Source organism: Diadema setosum, chromosome 13 (assembly GCF_964275005.1).
Source record: "Diadema setosum chromosome 13, eeDiaSeto1, whole genome shotgun sequence".
Taxonomy (NCBI): Eukaryota; Metazoa; Echinodermata; class Echinoidea; order Diadematoida; family Diadematidae; genus Diadema; species Diadema setosum.
The window spans coordinates 32,604,043-32,629,599 of NC_092697.1; the positions used below are offsets into that span (position 1 = coordinate 32,604,043).

Consider the following 25,557-nt stretch of genomic DNA (forward strand, 5'->3'; position numbering starts at 1 on the left):
CTGTCTCTCTTTTACAAGAACCCCTTACCAATGTCACTTGTCTGTAGTGGATAGTCATATTTACATTTGTCATGCATACAACAATATGTTCATAATTGTGTGAAAGTGGCAAGAAGGGGTTAGAATTTCTTGAGAAAAGTAATTATCTAGTCTGTAAAAATAACAGTAACACAGTGACTGCTTCATAAAGGTATCTAGGCTGTTTTTCCTATATAGATGGATGTTTACATTATCTACATGTTGCTTCCTACCGTCGGTGTACTGTTGCAGTATATGCAAAGCACAATACATAAAATTCAACTTCCTGTAGTTTCTCAATAGAAACTATTCCTGGACCCCTCGAGAGAAACTCTGAAAGTACTCGCTGGAATTGAAGAGCCCGGTTCTCTACATCATTCTGACAGCATATTCACTTTCAACAGCTCCTATAATAAAGCAGGCTGGCAAATTGACAACAAAGGACGGCTGAAATGAAACTGGAAGTATGACACAAAAGACAAACTCTCCAGTCTCTTTAAGTATTATGGCCTTGTGGATAGGAAGGAGTTGCAGGTTCTGCACAGCATTGATATAGAAGGTGACACCACCATGACATAAGGACCACAAGTCACATGTTAAATATTTCCGGTCTCTTTAAATCATCAATTCTCTGGGGAATTTTTGCTGCAGAAATTGTCACCTTAATCATGAAATTGGCAACTCTGAATATCACCGCATGTCTCGTATGGGAGAAAGATGTGATGAAACTGGTTGAATTCATTAATCTGCAGAGAGAAACAGGAACTTTAATTTTGTCAAAATGTGTTGCCAATTTAAGAATCATTCAAATATAATTAGACATTAGGAGGCTTTTAAAAATTCTGTAACCAAAACGATTATGAACAACAAATATTCAAATTGAAGACAATATACTAGATGTAATTCAGTCTATCTCATGAGACACAATATGAACAATAGAAACTATTAGATTTTTAAAAGATACAGTGTATGTAAGTACCAAACTTAGACCTCTTAGACTTCAAGGGCTCAAGACAATTGTAGAAGATGCTTCAAGATAATGGCAGGGTCGTACTGAGCTGGCTAATAGTCTCATATTACCATTGTATATACGCCATATGTTTCACATGGTTTTTTACTTTCATGAATTTTGCAAGTCACATGCTATTCATGACTTTCACAGCACTCGAAACTCTGATCCTAGCATTAATTTGCCGTACATATTTCACAATTCATTGCTGTACTCATGTACGCAAATGTAGCCACTCGTAAAATTGTAGGGAAGTCCTGATTAACTTAAAATCAGACTGGCTATAAAATAGTTTGGCGTATACAGAGTATGGCGTATACAGTTTACTTTTCCAGGTACTGCAGTATGGTACTCACTAAAAACAACAACACTGTTTTTGATATTTCTTGTGTGCTTTGTTCTTTTAAAGTTTTAGACATTGTGAAGGGGCACTAGAATTTGCCTGATTGGTAATGGTCCAGTTATAATTCAAGAATGCATGCTGCTACACTGCAATTAAGCCTGGTAATCATTGTAGCTAGAGCTATCATGCTATGCTATCAAGTTTAGCTCTCAGATTTTAAGCCAGGTTTCCCAGACCTCTTCAGTTCTTCTTCAATGTGAGCATGTAATCTACTTTCATTCCTTTTGTTTTCTTTTGCAAGTCAACCTATACACAATACCATCTTTTCTTAGGACTAAAGAGGCCTCTTCTGAATAATCATACTACACAGTCTCCTATACTCAAGACTCAGATGAATGGAAACAATGCACATATAATGAGGGCAAAATCATGGAAATATTTCCAAGGCAAATTATTTTGGACTGAATTGAATTGTGGTTTATTGACTGAAAGTAGCAGCCCTTGTCATTGAAGCATGTGTTTTCTTTGATGATACAATGTATTAAAACAAAGGCTCTATGGTAATGTACAAACTGTACTATGTATTAATTAAAGGTAAGTCCCCATAAAACACACACACACACACACAGAAAGGAAAACATGTACACACCCTTTCAAAAACTATTCTGATTGCCAGAATTTGCTTTTAAGTTGGGAATGGTTTCTTGAATAAATGATTTTTGGCAGAGGTTTTTATTGGCTTTATCATGGAACAATGACTTCAAAATTGTCCTGTTTACAACTCCTCTCCACAGATAAGCTACAAGATTGAAAGGTGAATTATATGCCTTATCATATCATGCAATGAGGTCTTGGATGTAGGTATCTTATCTTGTGTGCATAGTGTGCATTTCTTTTTCTTTTTTTTTTTACTTCCCATGCAGCATTGTGCAACATAGGAATTTAAGAGCTCTTGAAGCGCAGTAGAATATAGTTTCTGCGCTTAATAAATGATTTATTATTATTATTATACCCCCGCCAAACGAAGTTTGAAGGGGGTATATATAGGAATCAGCGGACGGTCGGGCGGTCGGGCGGTCGGTCGGGCGGTCGGGTGGTCGGTCCGTTGCAAATCTTGCGTCGCGAACTACTTCCTCAGTTTTCAACCGATTCCCATAAAACTTGGCACAGATGTGTGCCTTGGGTTGTAGATGTGCAAGACGTATTGTTTGACAGTACCCAAAAGTACGTTGCCATGGTAACAGCATATTATGGGCAAAAATGGGTACAAATCTTGCGTCGCGAACTCCTCCCACAGTTTTTGATCAATTTTTATGAAATTAGGTACAGATGTTCATCTGAATATGTTAATGTGCAAGACACATATTTCCGCAGTGGCAAAAAGTGCGTTGCCATGGTAACGGCATGTTATTTGTAAAATATAGGGCAAAATGCTTCATGGCAAAACTGCTTCATCAGTGTTCTTCCAATTCTCATGGAATTCATATTGAATGTTTGTCTTAGGATATAGGTCAGCATGACACATTTCTTGACAGTGACAAAAAGTATGTTGCCATGGTAACTGCTCACATATCGTCTGTTGAGAATGAGAAGGGCGTTAAGTGGTCGTGAACACTATGGGTTTAGTGGCAACTTAACGCCCTTATCATTCTCAACCGACGATATTATGAGCCAAAATGATGGAAAATTTTTTTGTTGCAAACTACTTCCTCAGTTTTTGCCCAATTTCCATGAAACTTGGTACAAATGTGTGCCTTTGGTTGTAGATGTGCAAGACGCATTTTTCGACAGTACCCGAAAGTACGTTGCCATGGTAACGGCATATTAATGGCAGAAGATCAAGGAAAGATCTTGCGGATTTAACTACTTCCTCAGTTTTTTGACCAAAGCTTATGAAATGTTGTTTTGACCAAAGCTTATGAAATGTTGTTTGGCGGGGGTATAACCAGTCGCTGTAGTGACATTTCTAGTTATTATTATAGTGCTATGGGAATGAATCACATTTTGCTGTTGCAAAACTACAAGGGCATCTTGTACACTACACCATATTTGTCATGAAATTTGGGCAACATTCCATATCATTACTCAGTATGCATACCTACCATGGGCAGTGTTTCAATTTCACCACTTAACCAGTGACTCACGCAGCGCTGTTTTCAAATATTATTTCTGGAAGCGCCACAAATGTGTCACAAGTCTGCGACGTCATTTGTTATCCGATACCACTGCCGTACTGCCGGCTGGAAGCATTACGAGCAAATTGCGCGTATTGGTGCCGACATTGTGTCTAAAACAATGAACACCTTAAGCCAGTGTCAGACAGAGAATGTGAAAGCTCGCTCGCCCTGTACAACTCAGGGGAAGGTACTGGTAATACAGAATGCCGACAGCACATTGAAACCAACCATTACACTGCTCCATGCCCTGCATCATTGCACATTACCATAAATTTGGTTTTAAATGTCTTATATTCTCTCTTTTCTAGCAGACAGTTGGAGAGAAAAAGTCGGTTTAATGTTCAGATATGAAGCTGGTAGAGTTGATATGTGAAGGAATATATGAGGGAGTCATGTATATAATGCATGTTGTAGTTCATAGATTTATCTGTAACTTAAAATTCTTTCTGTATAATGCTACACTTATCTTACACAATGAGGGGAAATGTACCGACATGGAAATCAGATTATGTGCAGATATGAACCACAATACTGCACTCCAACCGTGAATTCAATCCTTGCTATTGTAACACTATGGCAGAAAAAAAAAAAAAAAAGGAGAAAATATTGGTATCTTGATGATTGGAAACGATTTTGCAGTCAGCTGTTAGTTTTAGAGTCTGTCATAGATTCTAGATGTATACACAGAATACTTAGGGTTGAGCTAAAAGAGTCTGTTTGAGTTGCAAATGTGAAACAGTTCATAGGTTCTATCTATGCACAGAATAGCGAGGGTTGAGTATGCCACGAAATCCAAAAATACATGTACCCAACACTTATAGAAACATTAATTGTTTGGCTCTCAGACACAAAGACTGTTCTGGACAAATTTCCCCTTGCGTTATCTACCATTTGGAGACGAAACAAAAACTCAGCTTTGGTGCTTCAAGATAGTTCTAAAATGTGAGTTATAGAGATAGAAACAATGAGTGCAAACACGTTGATCAGTATTTGTTAAGTAATATTAAATGATATATAAGATATGAATAAAAGTTATGATAAAATTGTTTCTAGAATTTAAACTGTTAATACAGTTACATGTATGGTTTATTGAGAAATATAGTAATATCTCCTTATTGATATATTAGGCTTTATTTCATGTTTTTTTTTAATTTGGTAGAATGTTTTGTGATACAACTACCTATATGCATCAAATGTGATTAATGTTTTTTAATTCACTGCTCCCATTGGCAATCAGTACCTTTAAGTCAAAATATATTATGTACAATTATGCATGTTGGAATTAATGAATGGTGAGTAATGAAACTGAGGTACATGTATTTCAGTGTCTTAATTGTAGCAATTTGGCCTCATTTGACCAACTCCTGGTTGCATCTCATAAATTCATCAAATCCCAATGCCTCAGGTAGGAAAATCATCCTGACTCCAAAGCTGAACCATTTTGAAAGAAAGACTATTAAGTCGATAAATGCATATGACCTTGTTGAGAATTGTATGGGCAAGTGTTGCAGTCCTTTCGGAAACTTTCTGAAAACTACAAAAAAGACCAGAAAGTAAAAAAAACAAACAGACATATAGAATCGTAAGGACAAAAACCCCATCATCTTCAAAGCTCTCATGCTACAATGTACATGACAAGATATTTGCACAAAGCAGAAGAGGACATCACAGTATGCATGCTCCATGCAGTATCACGCTTCTTGCCTCGGGTTCCAACATGAATTTAATTTGCCGCGTCGGCTCGTGGTGTAAGCCCTTCAATTTGCATTCAGAGGCTATGAAGCATCCGCTTTGTGAGCTTTAACACGCTACATCTAATCGCTCATGCGCAGCTTATTCCAGATGTATCGCTGCCTATTCCCTCAGCTAAATCCCTCATAGCTTTTCAGGGCTTGCTTTGTTCAGTCAAGCATTGCCAGTCTTTACTGTTCAAACCAGTTGAAATTGAAACAAGCATGTCCCCTCTGTCAAATTTTCACAATTACAAAGTCAATAATCATGGATTTTTCAAAGACATTTGTCCTAGGCATTTGAGATGCACTACATTGGTTGAAATATAAAAAAGAGATATCTGGATCACTCGAGCATTCATATTCAGAAAGTGTCTAGACTTCGAAACAATATACTGGATATGAACAGATCTGTTCTTTAAAGGTAAGTATGTACGTCGTATAGTATCCAGCTAATCAAAATGCGCTTAAGAATTCACTAAGTTACTTGTACACTGTTACTATTTTATTTTAGGTTGTAAAACATCATGATGATATACTTTTATGCACATTTTGTCTTTTTTTTTCTTTCAGAAAGGCCATGATGATATTGTATGTACAGATTATACACAAACAAACCAAAATGTGTTTTCAGTCCAAAGTGGGATGCATTCATTCAAACTTAAAAAAAAAAAAATAAACGGATGTATGCTTTTGATTTCTTCAAAATTTAATCAGCAGAAGGTCAAGCATGATCATTATTTTTTATACACAAAGTATCCATTTTTAAGATTTAAATGTGGATGAAATTGCTGTTGTTTTGTTGTGGAGCAAGCACAACTCAAAATGTTTTTGTTTTCATTTTCTTTTTCTTCTTTCTGTGTTGGCAATCTTTTTTTTTTTTTCCAGGATCACAATGTCAGAATTAATCTATGTGAACTTTTAGATTGTGACTTATGTGACATGCTTGCTGATATCACCCTAGTCGTGTTTTGGCACCACAGAGAAGCTACAGTTGTATGGTACAACTGTGTACACACCACGCCAAATGAAATTCAGAAATGATAAAAGATATTCACTCTTGTCTTCCTTCAAGTACCCTCGTGAGCAGCATTGAATCAATTTGATATGCTTATTTTGGAAATCTCAAAGAATGATCATTACTTGGCTATTAATACATTACATTGTAAGTGGAAATGAAAAAAAGAAGAAGCAAAAACATGTTTTTTTCATCAAAATGATTCTGCATGGGACATTCTGTGATCTGTAACCACTTTTCTGAAACCCCTATCAAAGAGCCCGAAATTATCTCTTCAGTTTTTATGGGAGAGCTAAATTATCCATAGAAACCATGCCTCAGAAAATGGTTTTAAAGGCATTTGTTTACCATTAATTAAAGAGATGAAACAAAAACCAGGCTTAAGTGTTTCAAAATAGCTTTAAAATGTGAGTTAGGGATAGAAACAACCAATGTAAAAGTGATACTCAGTATAATCAGGGTATTGTTAAATATACAGTATTCGTTAAATATACAAAATGTAAACAATAGTTAAAGTAGAATTGTTTCTAGAATAAACTGTGTACAGTTATGGTGTATTGAGAAAAATGATGATATCTTCTTATATTTTAGACTTTCTTGCGAAAGTTTTATATGGTAGGATTTTTGTGATACAACTGGCCTTCACATATGCATCAGATATGATCTCAAACATTTTTTTTAAAACATGAGTTTAATGAGAATATCATTATTTTATGTTTAACCCATATCGGGCCAAGTAAACGCACTTGTGTAAACAAACACCGCAGTGGCCCAGCACCGTTTGCGCACACACGGCGACAGGCAAGACAACTCTCCAAACAATCGCTCTTCATTAGCAAACAGTAAACAAAACATAGACAAGTTATATATCATTTGAAAGAGGATAAAATTCCCTTTTAAATGATATATGACATGCTGCCATTCAATGCACAGTGCAGTCATAGCACTCAGCAGAAGTGAAGTACAGTCATCCAAAAGTTTCAAAATCAATTTGTTTGTTTGCTTTCATTCATGGATTAAAAATAGCAAATGTTATAATTTTACACATTCAGTACCGGAAATGAAATGATCAGAGTGTCAGCTCTCTGGACATATAAATATCATAACCATTGATACAATAATTGCAGGTTTATGTATGTTTATATTTATGACGATGAAGCCATTGCGAGTGCATGGGAAATCGATAGTATAATGTGTGCATCCTATAGTTTCTTGAAGTGAAACTCGTCATGATAGATACAGCTACAGCTTTTCAGGTTCGACTGAATTATACAATTATTGTACATACATGTGGATGTACATGTGGGACTATTATCACAGTCGAATCATCGCCCTGCAAGTGTCCAAACCTCCTCAAAAACTGCTGCAGAAAATCCAGAATCGAGCACTCCGTACAGCTGTACATAGTACCCACTGACGCTTCGTGGTTATGCGGAATATCCCGTAGTTGGCCCGATATGGGTTAAAGGGAAACTTACCCTGAACATATGGGTTGAGTGAATGCAGAAATATTAGGAGAACATCAGTAAAGTGTGAAGGAAGTCAGACAATCTATTCAAAAAGTTATAAAATCTTTGGAGTTTGGTTAAATCCATGTGCTGTCATCATTGGATTGCAAGGCTACATGAGTTTCAGATATCACAACATTATGACTTTGATGAAAATGTTTAAAAATTCACACATTCCTATCTTTCTAGATCCCTCTTAGAAACTTTCTCTACTTCAGAAGGCAGGAGAAATATCATTTTTGATGTTAGCAACAAGTTACAGGAATATGTTTGTTTCATAAGATATCATTTTGTTATCTATTCTTTTCATATTATATAGTGGCTCTAGTCAGACATCGAGAATTTTCATCTGCCTTCCCGTCAAGTGATGACACATTTATATATGACCAAAATCTAACAATTCATAACTTTTAGTGGATTGTCCAATTTTACTCAAACTTCACTGATGTGTTTGAGTATTCCTTCCTTCATGGAATCCACATGTATTATATTTGAGGTAAAATTGCCCTTTAAAGGCATGATTTACCGTTTGCAGATGAAACAAAAACCCACCTTTAGTGCTTCAAAATAGTTCTAAGATCTATGTGAGTTAGGGATAGAAACAACCAATGTATAAATTTGAATCGGTATGATTAATGTTAAGTATTGTTAGATATACAAGATGTGAACGATAGTTATAATAAAAATGTTTTTAGACTAAACGGTTATAAAAATGGTTTATTGAGAAAAATAGTGATATCTCCTTCCATTTTAGGCTCTATTGCAAAAATTTTATGTAGTAGGATGTTTTGTGATACAACTAATCCACACATACAATGTGTATGCATCAAATGTGATAACTCGAACATTTTTCAAAATTACTGCTCCCAAAGGTAAACAGTACCTTTAACCTAATGCTGCTGAGGTCTTCAGTGTGGAGCTTTTTCCTCAGCAGCTCTGACAAGTCCTCAGATTACCCCAGGGACGTTCTTCCCTTTATACTCATCTTTGAGATTGTTTTGACAATTTGATGCGCGGCGGTAACTGTGAAATATGGAAATTCAAGGAGTAAACACATTAAAGCCTCAAGGTGTAGTTTTGTTTATTAAAGTGCGTTATTTTTTTGAGGTATTGTTTCTGTGAAATGTGAGAACGTTGTAATGTGAGTTAAGAGTCCATTTACTGTTTTTTTAAAGAGTTGAAAAGATGCTCACTTCATCTTATTATACCAGGGGTGTGTGCTCATAAATAATGGTATGGATGTACGCCGTATGTACACCGTGTAATGATGTGAGTTGAGCTGTTCAAATGGTATTTCCCATCCAATGCATAAGTGTTAGGAGAAGACTTTAAAATTCCAAGGAGAGTGTTATTTTGAGAGTTTAGAGAGCGATGCCCCTGGGAGACCATGAGATGATTAAAACTGAATCACCAACATCAGACAATTATGCCCATAGTCCATGCAGCTTATCTGAAAATTTATCATTATATTCACTCATTGTTTACTGGCTATCATTAGTGTCTTCTCCAGTGCATCTCCTGTGAACTACTTTCCCTTATGGGTTAATTCTTCTTTCAAAAAGCTAGTAAAGCACAATAGTTTAGAATAAAACATGTGACTGAAGTCTGACATAATCTATAACAGAACAGTTTATGACACAACATATTTTTTTTTTCATCATGTTTGATTGCCGTATAATACAATATGCCATTCATACAAGTGTATTTGTCCCAAATTATGTTTTAACAATTCAGGATTCACTTACAGTATGTACACTGTAAGGATAATTAGTGAAATGCATGCACGTACAGTGTGAGATGGAAGCATTGAAAACAACTTAAAATGAATAGACTTAAATGCTGTTCTACACCTGGGTCCCATTTCGTAAAACGTGTTATCAGTGGCAACTGCCACATTTCTACAACAAATCTGCTCTCAGCCAATCAGATGCAAGGATTTTAGTAGCTTGTAACAACTCATAACTTGTCACTGATAACAAGTTTTGTGAAGTGGACCCTGGTGTCATGAACTTTACCATTATCATAATTCTGCATTTAATGTCATCATCATCATCATTCTTTATCATCATCAGTCACCATCATCATCATCATCATCATCATCATCATCATCATCATCATCATCATCATCATTCTTATCATCATCAGTCACCATCATCATCATCATTTTCATCATCATCAGTTATCGTCCTCATCATTACCATCATCTTCATCATTATCATGAATGTCAAAGTAGGACTACATGTATATCACCTGAAGCATCAGCAGCATGTAAAAATAGACAATGTGCATGCAATGAAAAATCTTATGTCTGGATGGAGGTGTATCTATGTAGTTAGTCATTCAGAGCAAAACTTTGTGGATTGTTGCCCTCACGTACAAGTGCACTTGAGGAGCTAATAGGGACTTTTCGATTTCACCTTCTGGACGTGGATGTTGAGGTAATGATGTCATTTTAAGGAACTGCGCATGCTCCAGGTTCTCCAGCACGTCCAATGCCAGAATCAAGAACGTGTCTTCCAAGGATTTTACGTCCTCCTAGATTCAGGATGGGAGTGACGTCATCACTTGGTGCACCAATAGCCAGCCTGCGGGAGGGGACGGGGTCATGACGTCATAGCAGTACGTCGTGAACGGCGTATGCACACTGAAAATCGAAATGGGTGATAACACCGCGGATGTAACGAGTGGACTGCAGCAATTTTGAACCGCTCTTGTACGAGAAAGGCGTCCATGTCCACACAATCGAAAAGTCACTAAATATGCTTCACTGGATAAGACCGAAGACTATCAATCACAAGGTCTCTGGTTCAAGTCCCCTGGTAGCAGCCATTGTACCCCTAGGCATGGCACTTTACTCTCATTGGCTCATCCTTCAGGATGAACTAAAAGCTGTCCATCCCCATGGCGGCTTCTTGCAAGAATCCATTGCTTCCTTAGCAGCCACATAAATCAAACTAAAGATTATAATTCACGATATGTTACCGAAAGTATGTGTGGGCTGTAATGATGATTGAATGTGTCACCATCCTCATTAATTGGAATGTGGTCCACCCCTTGTGTCATCCACACACCACCAAAGGTTCGCAGTTGTATTGCAGTGCATATAGCATACAGAATATTCAGCATACAGAATATTCAGCGTACGAATATTCAGCATACGAATATTCAGCTTACGATATTGAGCGTACAGAATATTCTTGGACCGCAAGATAGCTTATGAATTATTGGACGAAAGCAGTTTTATATCAGGCTGGACACGATGAGCCTTTCAATAAAGGGGAGATATGTAGAATGTGAAATGACATTTAAGATGTGTCCTTTTGCATGAAGTTCGTTCACTTGTGTGATAACCCCACATTCTCTGTTTCATCATCCAGTGACTGTTGGGAGAACACATTCCTTCTCGACTTTCCCATGCTGACAATATTCTCGGTTTTAACATCCTCCAGGTTTTATAAACTATCTGGGGTTCATCGATTATAGACTCATGTGTTGGAGCTCTAACGAGAAAATCAGTGTTTACAATCATCAAGCTCCTCCTCCGAAATTTTCCAAAAGGATGCGTTCACACAGGTGATAATTGATCACGATCCCGCCGAATGATGAGGTAAGGGATCAGGGAATGTTTAAAGGCTGCATCTCCTCATAAATGCCTCCATGATTCATGAGGTTACCCCAGACCCTTCCAGGCACGCTCCAGCTGATCATCAATCATTACATTAGGAGTAATTGTTCGGGAGATGAGCGGGGTGTGTTCATACCCATTTCAGACTGTGGGCAAACGGCAGCTTAATCGTATTTCCAGGGACTTGAAGATTCGTTCACACAGAGAAGAAAAACATTCAATGAAGTACATCGAAAACTTGATGTGAACACAGTAATTTTGGATTTATTACAGTGACTAATTGGTTTGCAGTTTATGAATTTGATGTAACTTGATGGAATATTTGTAGCATGTAAACACAAATCACATTGACTAACAGAAAGGGAATGGTGGGTCATATTTAGTTTAGGGAGATAAAAGCAACCAATACCGACATTTTCTATTTATTTTATTTCTTTTTGTAGACCTTCTCGGTACAACAGGCTATTCATGCTTTATCAATGTTATGAGAAATGTGCAATAAAATCAACATACCTGGGTACATTTAGAGTTGTATAAACAGGTCATTGCTATTAACTGATGTATGGATGAGTTGAGTTTAACATTATGTGAAAAGGGCAGCTTACAAAGAAATGGATAGAAAGATGGGGACGGACAGAGTGAATTAAAAATGAAAATGAGAGAGAGAAAAAAAAATTGTAGCTTTGAGTATCAAAGGATCAGTGATAGGGAAGATATACAAGTAGATGATAAATACAGTTGAACCTCTCGTATCCGGACAAGTCGGGACCGGGGCTCATCCGGATGAGGGATTTGGCCGGATACGGGAGACTCAATGCTTTATACATATGTACATATACATACACATGTACTGATGTAGCCCATTGTAGTACCACATGTAGTAATGTGTATACCGCAACCTTTTCATTGTTACACTCAGTAACAGACCCCAAAATAGAGGTTCGTATTTGCAAGAATGAAATCATTTTCTTTTATAAATTCTTAGAATGATTTACCTAAATAATTATTAAGAAATGTATCAAGTATATGTAATTCATGTGTGTTTGTGTAGGAGTTCTCAAGGAGTTGGGAATCCCCCTTTCCTCCCGTAATTCTTAAAAAAAAGATAAAAAAAAATCACGGGGAGATTGCGTCCGGATAATAGAGAGATCCGGATAAAGGGAGGCCGGATAATAATGGTTCAACTGTAAGTACTGGTACATACATAATATCGTTGGTCTTATGTCAAAAGGGCCTTAAACCACTTCAACTGTTATGCCAATAATGACATAGACTTTGTACACTATTAGTGCCCTTTTGGCATAACAGGGGAAGTTCTGTAAGGCCCTTTTGGCATAAGGCCGACGATATTATTTTACCATTAGAATGGAAAGAGTGAAGGGGGAGGGGTGGTGACTACAGGCTTTGGATCAGTATACAATGTACATTTGTACACATGGGGGATGATTGAACTGCTGTCAGATAAAAGTGGTACTACAGCAGTGTTGCCTCGTTTTTACTGGCATATACATTTGCCTTTTTTCACTGGCGTATACCTTTGCCTTTTTTCACTGGCGTATACATATGCAAGGGCAATATAAAGTGTGTTTTCTCTCTGCCAGGTCCTGCCTGGATATTCAATGTGACAGTGCTGGTTGGCGTTCATTTAAAGGGTGGAGTCAGCAGTGCATTGGTTCAGACTTTAAAATGAAAGACAGATGCCAATAATTTTCTTTTTGCAACTGAAATCAGTTTGAAATCATATCTTTTTGAAAGTCAACCTAGAGCTGTATGATATGGGCTAACAAGGTGCTCCAAACCATCCAGTTGCTGGCTTGTCAAGTCAATGGGATGCTGGCTTATTTGCCATGTGCTTTAAACTTTGCTGTATTGCCCATGCGCGTACTTGCCAACTAGCAGTAAGATTTTATCAGATTCAGTAAGATTTTTTATGTTAAAAATAGCAAAATCAGATTTTCTGTCAGAGAAATCAGATTTCAAAAAAATATTTAGATATACCTTTCATGTGTATTTTCTGAAGATTTAACCGAAAGTAAGATTTTTAACTTCAGTTTGCATATAAGATAAGATTTTTGCAATCCATGAGTAAGATATTTCATCTTGAAATGTTGGCAGGTATGCCATGGTGCTTTCCTAGATTGGAAGCCAGGGATATTCTCGTATTGTTTTGTAATGCCCTGCACACTATATTATGTGGTTCCACTTGTATAGCAACAAAAACCACACTCCTACATTGGTGCAAGTTGGTTATGTAATACATTATAACACAATTTTTATCTCACAGCCAGTAGGGCATTAATGCTGTATGATGCCTTTCAAGATGAAAGGTAAAACATAGCTTCCATGCAATTGCAGAAACTGTCAATTTTTTGCTTTAAAATGTAGACAAATACATAAGAAATGTGTGAAAAAGATATAGTGATACGACTAATAACACAATTTTAGCTGGGTAATGATTGAAATGCGAAATATTACCCTCTAAGGTACACCAGAAGTAATGCAATCTCAGAGCATACATGATCGTGGTTGCTATGTGATGTATATTTGATTACATCGATTACAATATATCAGGCCATAGCAGCTAGTATCCATCGCTTGAGAGTGAATTCCATGCAGCTTGTATACATGTAATAGCACAGTGCTGCATGTGATTCTGTACTGCTAAAGCATGATTCAATCATCACGGACTAGAAGTGTTCTACAACTTGTACTTACCCACTACAGAACAGCGAGGGTGCATCGGGAATAAAAGTTAGGGTGTACCGACTCTTATTATTTAACACTTTTGATCTCAAAATAGTCAGAAACAATGGCATCCTGGCAAATCACATCAGTCTGACAGGTTTCTTGGTAGAGTCTTCAGATGTATTGCAAGCAAATTCCAAATGGTGGAAAATTAATTTTGAATGCTTCTGAGAACTTAAGTTTTGGCTTTAACAGCGCAACAGTATAAAGCCGAATTGGTGACAAAAGTTAGATGGTGCCAAGTATTCAGGAAACAAATCATGGTATCCCGAAGAAAAAAGGGACAACATGATTCTTCAAATGTAGAGATCTTTGCAAGATACTGATGTTGTATATTCCCAGTTCTAACTGACTCACTTGTATCATAGTGAAAGTATATGGTGTGCATAATTTTATCTGCTGATTTCAAAGAAAATATAAGTTTTGTTTGTAGGACTGTGCACCTGCTGTGAAACATTGAGAAACTTAAGCATCTTAATACAAACATGTATGATGTATTAAAGTATTATTGATATTAATATTCCTGGTTTTGCCTTAGCTTGAATAGTTTTCCTAGATTATGTTTCAAATGAAATGTGAAGTTAAATAATTGTAGGAATTTGTGGTTTCTGTAATATTTTGTTTCATTCTTTATTAAATCATTTTTGGCTGGATTTCATTTAAAGTGTCCCGTTTGTGTGAAATGAGTGCAGAAAAATCATGGTTTCACTGCCGTCTGCAGTGTTTTGTGTTCGATATTATGAAATGATTTAGCCTCAGAGTCCATTTAGCCACCCTTTCACACTCCCCTATTATTCTGGGACACCTGAGGCTACCTGCAGTTGTTTGGAAATCTCTCAGAGCTTGAATCCGTCAGGTACATGCAAAAATGGAAATATAGTGAGCATAGTAAGAGAAACCCAAGGCCTAGATACCGGTACTTGTCGTGTACAAACACAAGGGCACTCGTCTTGTGCGGGTAGTGGCTGTTGTGTTGTGTGCTGATTGTACAATTGTAAATAGACCGCTGAGAGTGATTTCAGCCTGCATCATTTGAAAAAAAAAGTGAATAAAAGAGGATAGTGGTGGTATTCATAGTCAAGTTTATATACAAATGCATGATGAATGTTTATTGGTAGTCAAGTTTTCGCATGATGAATGTTTGTTTGTCTGTGAACATGTGGGAAATTTTGTTTGCATATTCAGGAATTTATTTGTGCATGATATGTTGTGCATGCTCAGGGGTTGAGTCATACCAAAATAATCTGGCCATCCATTCAAAATGTTCAGATGTAGGATTAAATTCAAGTGGAGCCTCCATTCTGGATAAGACCTGGCTACAACAATTTCTGATATTATAGTAGTGAATGATAAAAAACAATTCCACAGACATTAGAGTTCAATCTAAAATGAAAAGTACAGATTTCCTGGACTTATTACTTACATACAAAGGGTTATATTAATCCCCCTGCTTTCTAGAGTAAGCCAGTCAAGTGCTTTTTCATTATTTTGAAAAATATGTTGAATTCTCTGTGTATTTTCTTTATGTTGTTCTATTACTATGACTACCATCACAAAGTTTTGTAGGCTTCTTATCTACAGATGGTTGCACCAAAATTTTGAAGGTCTGTAACTACTGAACGGATCATCCAATGTACTGTTTACGCCGAATATTTTGCGAGGTTTTTATTTTCACGAATTTTGCAAGTCAGGTGCTATTTGCAAAATTAAAGGCACTGGAAAATATTGACTCCGATCCCGATGTGAATGTGATGTACGCATGTACACTTCTCTATTCAGTACAGGACTCCACAATCGCGAATTTAACCACTTGCGAAATCGTCGAGGAACTCCTGATTCGCGAAAATTTAGACTCGCGAAATATATCGCGTATACAGTATGTCAAACCTATCAGATGTGTTCTACTTTTAATGCCACATGCATTGAGTCCTCATAGATGAGATAAATTTCCTTTTAGTGCATACCCTTTTCCATGGCTTCTAGTACAGAAATGGGTCAAGTGCTTTTATGATGCCACAGAAAAGAGAATTTTTGTATTGTTTCTTTCATAATCATTCTGCTACTGGGGCACCACAAAGCATTATACAACTACAATCTAGAGAGGAAGGTATGTAGGCCTACATATATGTGCATGGAATTACCCAAAGCTTAGAAGTCAAACTTTTTTTAATGGGCTGGTGTTTTTTTGTTTTTTTCAAGTTTTACTGTGATCTTTCTGTATTTGCTGAATCTACATTCTGTACATCATGTTTGGGGAATAGTCCCTTTTAACTTGGAGGAACATCGCGGCTTTTGAAGGTACAGTGCACAGTGCATAATGTAAGTGCACAATGTAACATGATATACTTAGTTTATTGTATATATAGTTTATTTCATGTGTCTCAACAACAACAAAAAAAGCAATTCAAGAGAAAGAGGGAATCTGCTGATGGAATATCTGGCTCAATGGAATCTTAAAGGGACTGTACAGTACTGGTCAAGGTGAGGATTCAGGTTTGTAACTTTTTCTTTTGGTGAGATAATGAGAAACCTCTTATGAAATATGACAGAGCATGTAATTTCAAGAAGGATTCAACATTTATTTGATGAAAATTGGCCTTGAAATGACTGAGATATCCAAAAAGTGATCCTAATTAGAAATTGACAGGCCATGGCTTTTATTAGGATCTCTTTGTTTTTTCTTGTTTTTAGGTATCTCAGTCATTTCAAAACCGATTTTCATCAAATAAACTTTTGATTCCCCTTAGGATTGTATGCTCTTTAACATTTCATAGAGCAGTTTCTAAATATCTCACAAAACGTTACCAGCTGAATCCTCACCTCAGCCAGTATTGTACAGTCCTTTTAAACCGACAATAAGAGGGCAAAATTATTTGTTTTCCCCAGATTTTGCATAATTGCAAAATTGTGTACGTAATGATGCATATTACAGTATTAGCATGGACTTTGATAATAACACTTGCAGACCTTCTGTAGATAGTGCCCCACCTATGTAATATCAGTTTCTCTATGTTGTTGTTCTTATAGCAGGAATGAATTTTTAGATGTGCTTGGCAAAGAGCAGTCATAACTCAATACTTTCAATCTTGAAGGAGATCAGCTTCACCATCGTGTTCACATTGCAGTGTCTATTAAACAGACATAATGGCCCATATTCATGAAGGTGATTTAGGTTTAGTCCATCGGTTTATAAATGCAAATTTCTTCTGCGTAAATGCGTGTGAGAGATTGCATATACAATGTATGTCATCAGACATCCAATAATAACCATACGTTGATACGCGCATGTGAAATATACATTGTACTTGTATTTCATGCTTATTTTAGTCCATGGGCTAGATTTAAACCATGGTTGTAATTTATAAAATCACCTTTGTGAAAATGAGCTGATGTCAATAGACAAAGTACATGTACATATAGAATAAGTCATGGTTGAAAGATGAAGAACACGGGATAAGAGTTAAAAACCACTATGACACATGCTATACTTGTAGGTTGACTGCCTTTGGAGGCCATGGCTGAAATTACTCAAGAGAATGGTATTTCATTACAGACCTATTTTTAGAAGGGCAGAACCTCAAAATATCATAGCTGTCATGGTGTCATCGAAGGTCTGTATATTGTCAAGTGCCCTCAAATCTGTCAGGATCACAATATTTCCAAGTTTGTTGACATCTAGTGCACTGTACTCTGCAGTTTTAGTAAAGGAGCCATTCAAATGAAACTGTATAGAGTACATTGTACCAACGTAGGTCCATGATTGTACAATGTAGGTTTACCATGTGCATGAGATTTATAGAAACATACCCTGAAGCAAATGTTCATCAGTAAAAGCAATTTTTCTGTATAAATACCATTGTATAAATGCATGTGTCCGTGTGCATCAGTCAGAGTGTGCATAAGGCACTTAGGAATTGTGTAACATGAGGCCTATCTGAGTGGGTTTGACTATAGTTTAATACCACATACATGCTATTCCTTCTTTTGCATGAAGAGGCATATACAATGTTGTATATGCATCATTTGTTTTATAAAACGCTGGACAAATTTTTGCCAGAAATCCACTGTTTTAATCAGTTTTCCGCAATTACCAACGTGTGGCAAATTTACAGGATGCATTATGTTGGTTCCTTTTGGCTTGCCGTAGATGCAAACCGTGTAACAGTATACAAATGATGCACAGGACAGAGTGGATCAGTGAGAATTGGATGCGCATATTTTACTTTGGAACTGTTTAAACCCATGAGTGCAGAGAGTGGGTTTTAGACTGTTCCAAAGTTAAATGAGAGTATCCAATTCTCACTGATCCACGAATAGGCCTGTGCATCATTTGTGTTATAAAATGGGCCTGTAAATTCATGAAATACAACCGTTTTTCTCATCATGTATCCGTTTCACCTGCAACACTATACAAGACTTGAGCCATGCGTTCGGATTTTAGCGGATGCATGGCCATGCATTCGGATTTTACTGGATGCAAGGCTCAGTGTGGATCAGTAAAAATCGATGCATGACAATTGACCAATCAGATGAAAGAGATTCTAAAGCCCATGTTACTCGATATATTTATGAAAAAGTTATCTGTTCCTGTATCACCTCCATCTCACCTCCTACAGTATCTCTGTTGCTACGGAAACTGAAGCAGCAGTCACGGGATCTCCTGGAGGAGAGAAGGCCTCAGCTCCTACAACTCCTGCAGGATCTAGGGGACTTCTACATGGAGGTACACTGGGACTTCCAGAGCTGGGGTAAGAGGAGAGATGAGACCAGTAAAACCCATAGGCTCGAATTCACGAAGGTGGTACAATTGAAACCATGGTTTAAACCATGGACAATTTGTATGGAGCGCCAAGTGTTGCATGGCCTATTTCGTTACAAATTCAGTCATTTTTTTTAACGAAATGACAACATTTCGTTGACGAAATGATTATTTTTTAAACGAACGTTAACAAAATTAACATTTTGTCAACAAAATGGTAATTTCATCTACAAAATGACTGATTTCGTAACAAAATAGACCATGCGACACTTGGCGCTCCATACAAATTGTCCATGGTTTAAACCGTGGTTTCTATTGTACCACCTTTGTGAATTCAGGCCATGGAGTATACTGGTAGTCAGCTTGCGTATAGATTAACCTCTCCTGATATTTCTTCAGTGCTTAATTTTGTGTTACTATTACTTCTATTTTTTCGATCATATTCCAGAGTGATACCTAGTTTGATGTGATAATGGTAATAATGACAACAATGAATGATTACTGCTACTTCTACTACCACTCCTACTACTACTCGTACTGCTGGTGTTACTGATAGAGCGATAATCGTTGTGCTCTAAAACACATTTGCCCCCTAGCCCTGGGCAACTCAAACTTACTATTTAGGCAAGTAAAATAATCACCTTCTTCAAATTCATGAACAGTTGTAATCACCTTCTTGCCTGTTAAAGGTATTGGGCCCTTTCATACCCTATTGGGCAAGTGAGAAAATTGCCCGTTTTAATGCTCAGCTATTCAAGAACGTCTAAAATGACGATGATGATGATAGAATTAGAATGATAGCAGTAATATTGATAATTATGATAATAAACATGATACATAGCAATGATGAGTCAAACTCAGAATCTAAGTACAAAGTACTCGGCAAATATAAACATACTTCTACACACGGGTGGTGCTTTCAGACACATTGGCCCGAATTCACGAAGGTGGTACAGATGAAACCATGGTTTAAACCATGGACAAAAACCATGGAACGCCAAGTGTCGCATGGAATACTTCGTTACGAAATGGGTCATTTCGTCGACAAAATGACCGTTTCGTTAACAAAATTATCATTCCGTGGACGAAATGTTCATTTAGTTACAAAATTTTGTTATAAAATTTAGTTACAAAATAATCATTTCATCGACGAAATGACTGATTTCGTAACGAAATATTTCATGCGACACTTGGCGCTCCATGGTTTTTGTCCATGGTTTAAACCATGGTTTCATTTGTACCACCTTCGTGAATTCGGGCCATAGTGCTTACTTTTTTTTTGGGGGGGGGGGGAGGGGAATACTACCCCAGCTGTTGATTTTATTTCTTTTCATTTCATTTATTTGTTAATGTTAAAATACATAGAAATTAGCTTCTACTGACTGAAAGAAAGTGAATTATGATGAATAAAAATGAATGTGTGAAATACATATGATGAGACAACTATAGAAAAAGAAGAGAAAGTGCTTGTGTTACATTACACAAAAGGTCAACTCCAAGACACTTATGTAGCAATCAAGTGAGAAATAAGATTAGAAATGAGATTATGTTGCATTTTAACTAATGCATGCACACAGTAGGTATCAGTATCATGCATTTCTAGACACCCATGTGAAGTTCAGGATTGGCATGTTGCATTATGAATGTCATATACCCTCTGCAGCTTGTGCACAAAGTCTGAATCTAGAAACTCATCTAAAAACGAACATGGCTTCTTTTTTTTTCTCATCATGGACACCAATGCAGCGAAAGTGTCACATCTAGTGACATTTTCAGCAGAACTTACGTGTGAGTTTTGTGTCAAATTGCGTTTGGATCGCTGCTTGTTCATTTTGACACCTTTTTGCAAAGACTGATCACTTATAGTCACTTCTCATATATTAACAATAGATCCTTTAAATGTCAGATGGACTGTATTAAATATCTTGCAGTCAGTAGAGTGCTGGCATGCAGTTTTCTTCATTCTATACAGCAAATTTATACCACACTTCATGTCATATATGTGTTTTGCTGTCTGTAGTTAAAAACCTGCCAACAAAATTGTAGGGCACACAAGTATAAAAAACCTGCAGACAAAATTGTAGAATGCACACATATATTACTGTTATATTACACTTTAGAATTTCGTGACTTTCTTCTAAAATTTGATTTGTAGTATTCTATACTATACAAGGCTCGGCATGAGAGGTGGGCTGGGGCTGCCAGAATAGATTTTGGATCATCATTATTAAAGAAATGATCCGTTTTTGAAGACAAAAGTCCATATATAATATACAGTAGCTTGCAGCTGATGCTTGATTAACTGTTAACCACACACATTTCCTTGCCTAAGTGCCTAATTGCCTTGACCAGGATTGACTGATCACTTGTATTGTATTTGTATCAAACAGGGAAAAAACAAAACTGGCTTTCAGAAAAAAAAAAAGAAAAAAAAAGTTGGTATTCAGGAACATATGATACCATATAAAAGGTTTACATATTACTGGTAAATACAAAAATATAGACATTGTGAAGAGGGAAATCACAACATAAAATGAACTGACATTGAGGGGGATACAAGATTTAGTGCCTGAGGTAGAATTGTATTCTTTATTCTGATTCTAAAGAGGGTAGTGATATTATATCCTAACAGTAAATAGTCTATATCATTGTTATTATCCATATTAGTAATAGAAAATTAGTAAAGTGTGTTAACTGATCAGTCGCTGGCAGTCGCGCCAATGTCTCTCCCACTGAGATAGGCCCTTCGGTTTGTATTCTTCACAATAGACCAAATATTGCAGAACTAATTGGATTTTCAAACATTACTCCCACCTGTCTAAATAGGTCCCCCCCCCCCAAAAAAAAAAAAAAAAAAAAAAATCATAAAGAATACAGACTGTATACACAAAAGATAGTTGAGATAGAACTGTCACCTTTTTTGATCAGTATTTCTTGCATTCTTTTGGTAATTCTATAGCCATATGATGACTTTTAAAGAAATACATGCAGGTTTTTGTCCCCGCCGAACGAGTTCGAGCAGGGGACTATGAAACGGGCTCCGTACGTGTGTGTGTCCGTGTGTCCGTCCGTCCGTCCGTCCGTGTGTCCGTCCGTCCGTGTGTCCGTGTGTGCGTCCGTGTGTGATCAAAATGTTCAAAATGCTACTCCTTCGCCATTTCTAACCCGATTTTGATTCTGTTTGCTTTATATGATAGCACTACATGGGAGCTTTGAAACTTCTATACAAAATTTCAGTTGTGACCTTTGACCTTGACCTTTGACCTATATTGTACATTTTGCTTCAAAATGCTACTCCTTCGCCATTTCTAACCCGATTTTGATTCCGTTTGCTTTATATGATGGCACTAGGTGAAGGCTTCAAAACTTCTACACAGAATTTTGACCTTTGACTTCTTTGACCTTTGACCTTGATTTTTGACCTATATTGTACATTGCCTACAAAATGCTACTCCTTCGCCATTTGTAACCCGATTACAATTCCGTTTGCTTTAAGTGATGGCACTAGGTGAGGGCTTCAAAACTTCTACACAGAATTTTGACCTTTGACTTCTTTGACCTTTGACCTTGATTTTTGACCTGTATTGTACATTTTCCTACCAAATGCTACTCCTTCGCCATTTCTAACCCGATTTCGATTCCGTTTGCTTTATGTGATGGCACTAGGTGAGGGCTTCAAAACTTCTACACAGAATTTTGACCTTTGACTTCTTTGACCTTTGACCTTGATTTTTTTTACCTATATTGTACATTGGCTACAAAATGCTACTCCTTCGCCATTTCTAACCCGATTTCGATTCCTTTTGCTTTATGTGATGGCACTAGGTGAGGGCTTCAAAACTTCTACATAGAATTTTGACCTTTGACTTCTTTGACCTTTGACCTTCATCTTTTTACCTATATTGTACATTTTGCTACTAAATGCTACTTCCGGCGGGGACATATATTACGCACCGCGTAATTTCTACTTTTCCTTGTTTTTTGTGTGTGTGTTTGTGTACTTGCCAGTAATGGCCGATGACAGAGCCTCGTGAAATGGATACCTTGTATTTTGGCTGCTTGTCCCGCAAATGTCTTTCCAAAGTATCAGATCTCTGCGTAGGTGCGACAAAATACTGATGTCACTGCACGGATAATATGCCTCGAATTTCATCCCAGCCAACCGGCATTCGAGATCACATTTCGAGCGATTGCGCTCCATGGACACTCTCATTAACTCTTGGGTGCAGAAATCAATTTTCGGCACAACTAGGCCGCCGTGTCAAGAGCAGAAGGTCGGGTACGGCCTAGTTGTTGGCGGGGAATATACGGGCATTGGGTGGAAGAGAAAATTACACAAACACAATCATGTGCCCTCCTTCTGAAATGAGCATTTGATTGCATGTATCCCTGTCTGTCTTATAAATTTGGCTCACCTTTTCACTGCAACATGTAAAAATTGTAGTGGATCTTGTTTATTTCTGCAACTTCTGCAGCATATTCATGCTGGTTTTTGCTATGACTATTAAATGAAATGAGGAAAAAATGACCTGAACTCAGAGCCTATCTTTGTAGAAAACTAAAATAATGCTTCTACTTCTGATTGTTAATTGCAGTCGTTTAAAGGGACTGTGCAGTACTGGTTGAGGTGGGGATTCATGTTTTGAACATTCCTATAAGTGAGGTAATGAGAAACCTTTTATGAAATATGAAAGAGCATGTAATTTTAAGAAGGATTCAACGTCTATTTGATGAAAATTGATTTTCGAATGGCTGAGATATCCAAAAAAGTGATGATAATAATAAAAGGCGACAGGCCACGCCTTTTATTAGGATCTCTTTGTTTCACCTTGTTTTTGGGTATCTCAGCCATTTCAAAACCGATTTTCATCAAATAAACTTTTGATACCCATTTGCATGCTCTTTGACATCTCAAAGAGTGATTTCTGAGTATCTCTCAAAACGTTAAAAGCTAAATCCTCACCTCAACCAGAACTGTACACACCCTAAAAGCTATTGCTGTTGGTCATCTAATAAACCCTTAAGCACTATTTTCTTAATCAGGCCTGATTAAGAAAAAAAAAATGCAAGGAATGTTTGGTGTGTTTTCTATATAGAAATGTACTGTTTCAAGTGATTTTTTTTTTTTTCAACAAACAGCACTTTACATACAGGAAGGATATTTCCCAAGAGCAATGTTTTTAGATGAGGCTATGAAATCAAAGAAGAAAAGATTGGCAGAAATTGTAGAAAGGGAAGCAAATGTAGACAAAAAAAAAAAAAAAATCGCAGAGCCCTACTTGAATGCCATCATATTGATTTCCCCCTTGACTGTATGTCTAGGTGTACTCTATACATTGTGCCTGTATCTATGCCCTGTAATACATTGTGCTGTAGACTCTACATGGCTTTCTCACATTTTGATATTTCTTTATATCTCTCTCCCTCTCCACCTCCCACTCTCTCTCTCTTTCTCTCTTTTGCTGTATATCTCTGTAAAGTGGTTCATGAACAACATTGGGATCCTTTTCTACCTTTTGCTTTTCAACCTTGTTTAAATTTCACATTCTCTCGACGACTTGCGTATTTCATTCATTATCACTCCAGCACAAACATGGCAGCTTTGCAGCAGCAAAGCTCAAACAGCTCATTTTATTCTATTTCATTTCATTTCATTTCATCTCATCTCACTTCATTTCATTTCTCAGCGGGAGGGATACGTGGCAGACATTGATCGCATTTCGGCGATCTCGCCGATATCTTGTTGATATCAAGTCGGGGCAGAGCGCGAAGTGATGTTCTCGCTAAAGCGTGGGATGTAATCATTTTTTGCATGGTCTGTATGTAAGCGGGTAGATGTGCAATGTTTATTCCATTGGCGAATGCACTTTACTGATAACATTTCATTTCTACTTCACACTGTACACACGAACTTGCTTAGAGACAAGGTTGAGTCAAAATTTGTGGTCGGGAGCATAGTATAAAAAGTATGAACCCTTCAAAAAGAAAACTTTGTAACTACCATTCTGTGCAAATCTTGGTATAAACTGTAAGTGATTTTGCTAGAGAAAACTTGAGATTAATGCACAGATAAAATGAATAAAAAGATGATTAGATAATTTATAATAGAAATGAATATATAGATAAATAATGAGATAATTTATAATAGAAATAAATATATAGATAAATAATGAGATAAATTATAAATAAAAGCTGTGTTGCACACTTTCTTTGTTGTTTTGAGACTCATCATGTGTGTATGCACATGGCTGTATAGTTTAAATCCTCATTTCATATGTTCACAAACAAAATGCTATTTTACTAAAAGGCATTCATATGACATTCATGTATTACTTGTGTAACTGCCCTCTATTGTGAGAAAAAGGAATCTCTGAAGCAAAGAGAGTCTGTCCATTTAGAAAGACTATCATCCATGATGCCATGTGTGTATGCACATGGCTGTATAGTTTAAATCCTCATTTTTTATGTTCACAGACAAAATGCTATTTAAAGGCATTCATGTGACATTCCTGTATTACTTGTGTAACTGTCGTCTATTGTGAAAAAAGAAAATATTTGAAGGAAAGAGAGTCTGTCCAAAGAAAGTCTATCATCCATGATGCCATGTGTTTATGCACATGGCTGT

At 36.9% G+C, this 25,557-nt stretch overlaps 1 protein-coding gene across 1 annotated transcript in view; it reads left to right on the forward strand.

The window, feature by feature from the left end:
- Window positions 1-25,557, forward strand: part of LOC140237288 (ankyrin repeat domain-containing protein 13C-B-like) — a 50,112-nt gene that overhangs the window by 7,502 nt on the left and 17,053 nt on the right. The window contains exon 4 of the mRNA XM_072317229.1: window positions 18,790-18,921. Coding sequence (XP_072173330.1) covers window positions 18,790-18,921 — 132 coding nt within the window. The remainder of the gene's footprint in view (window positions 1-18,789; window positions 18,922-25,557) is intronic.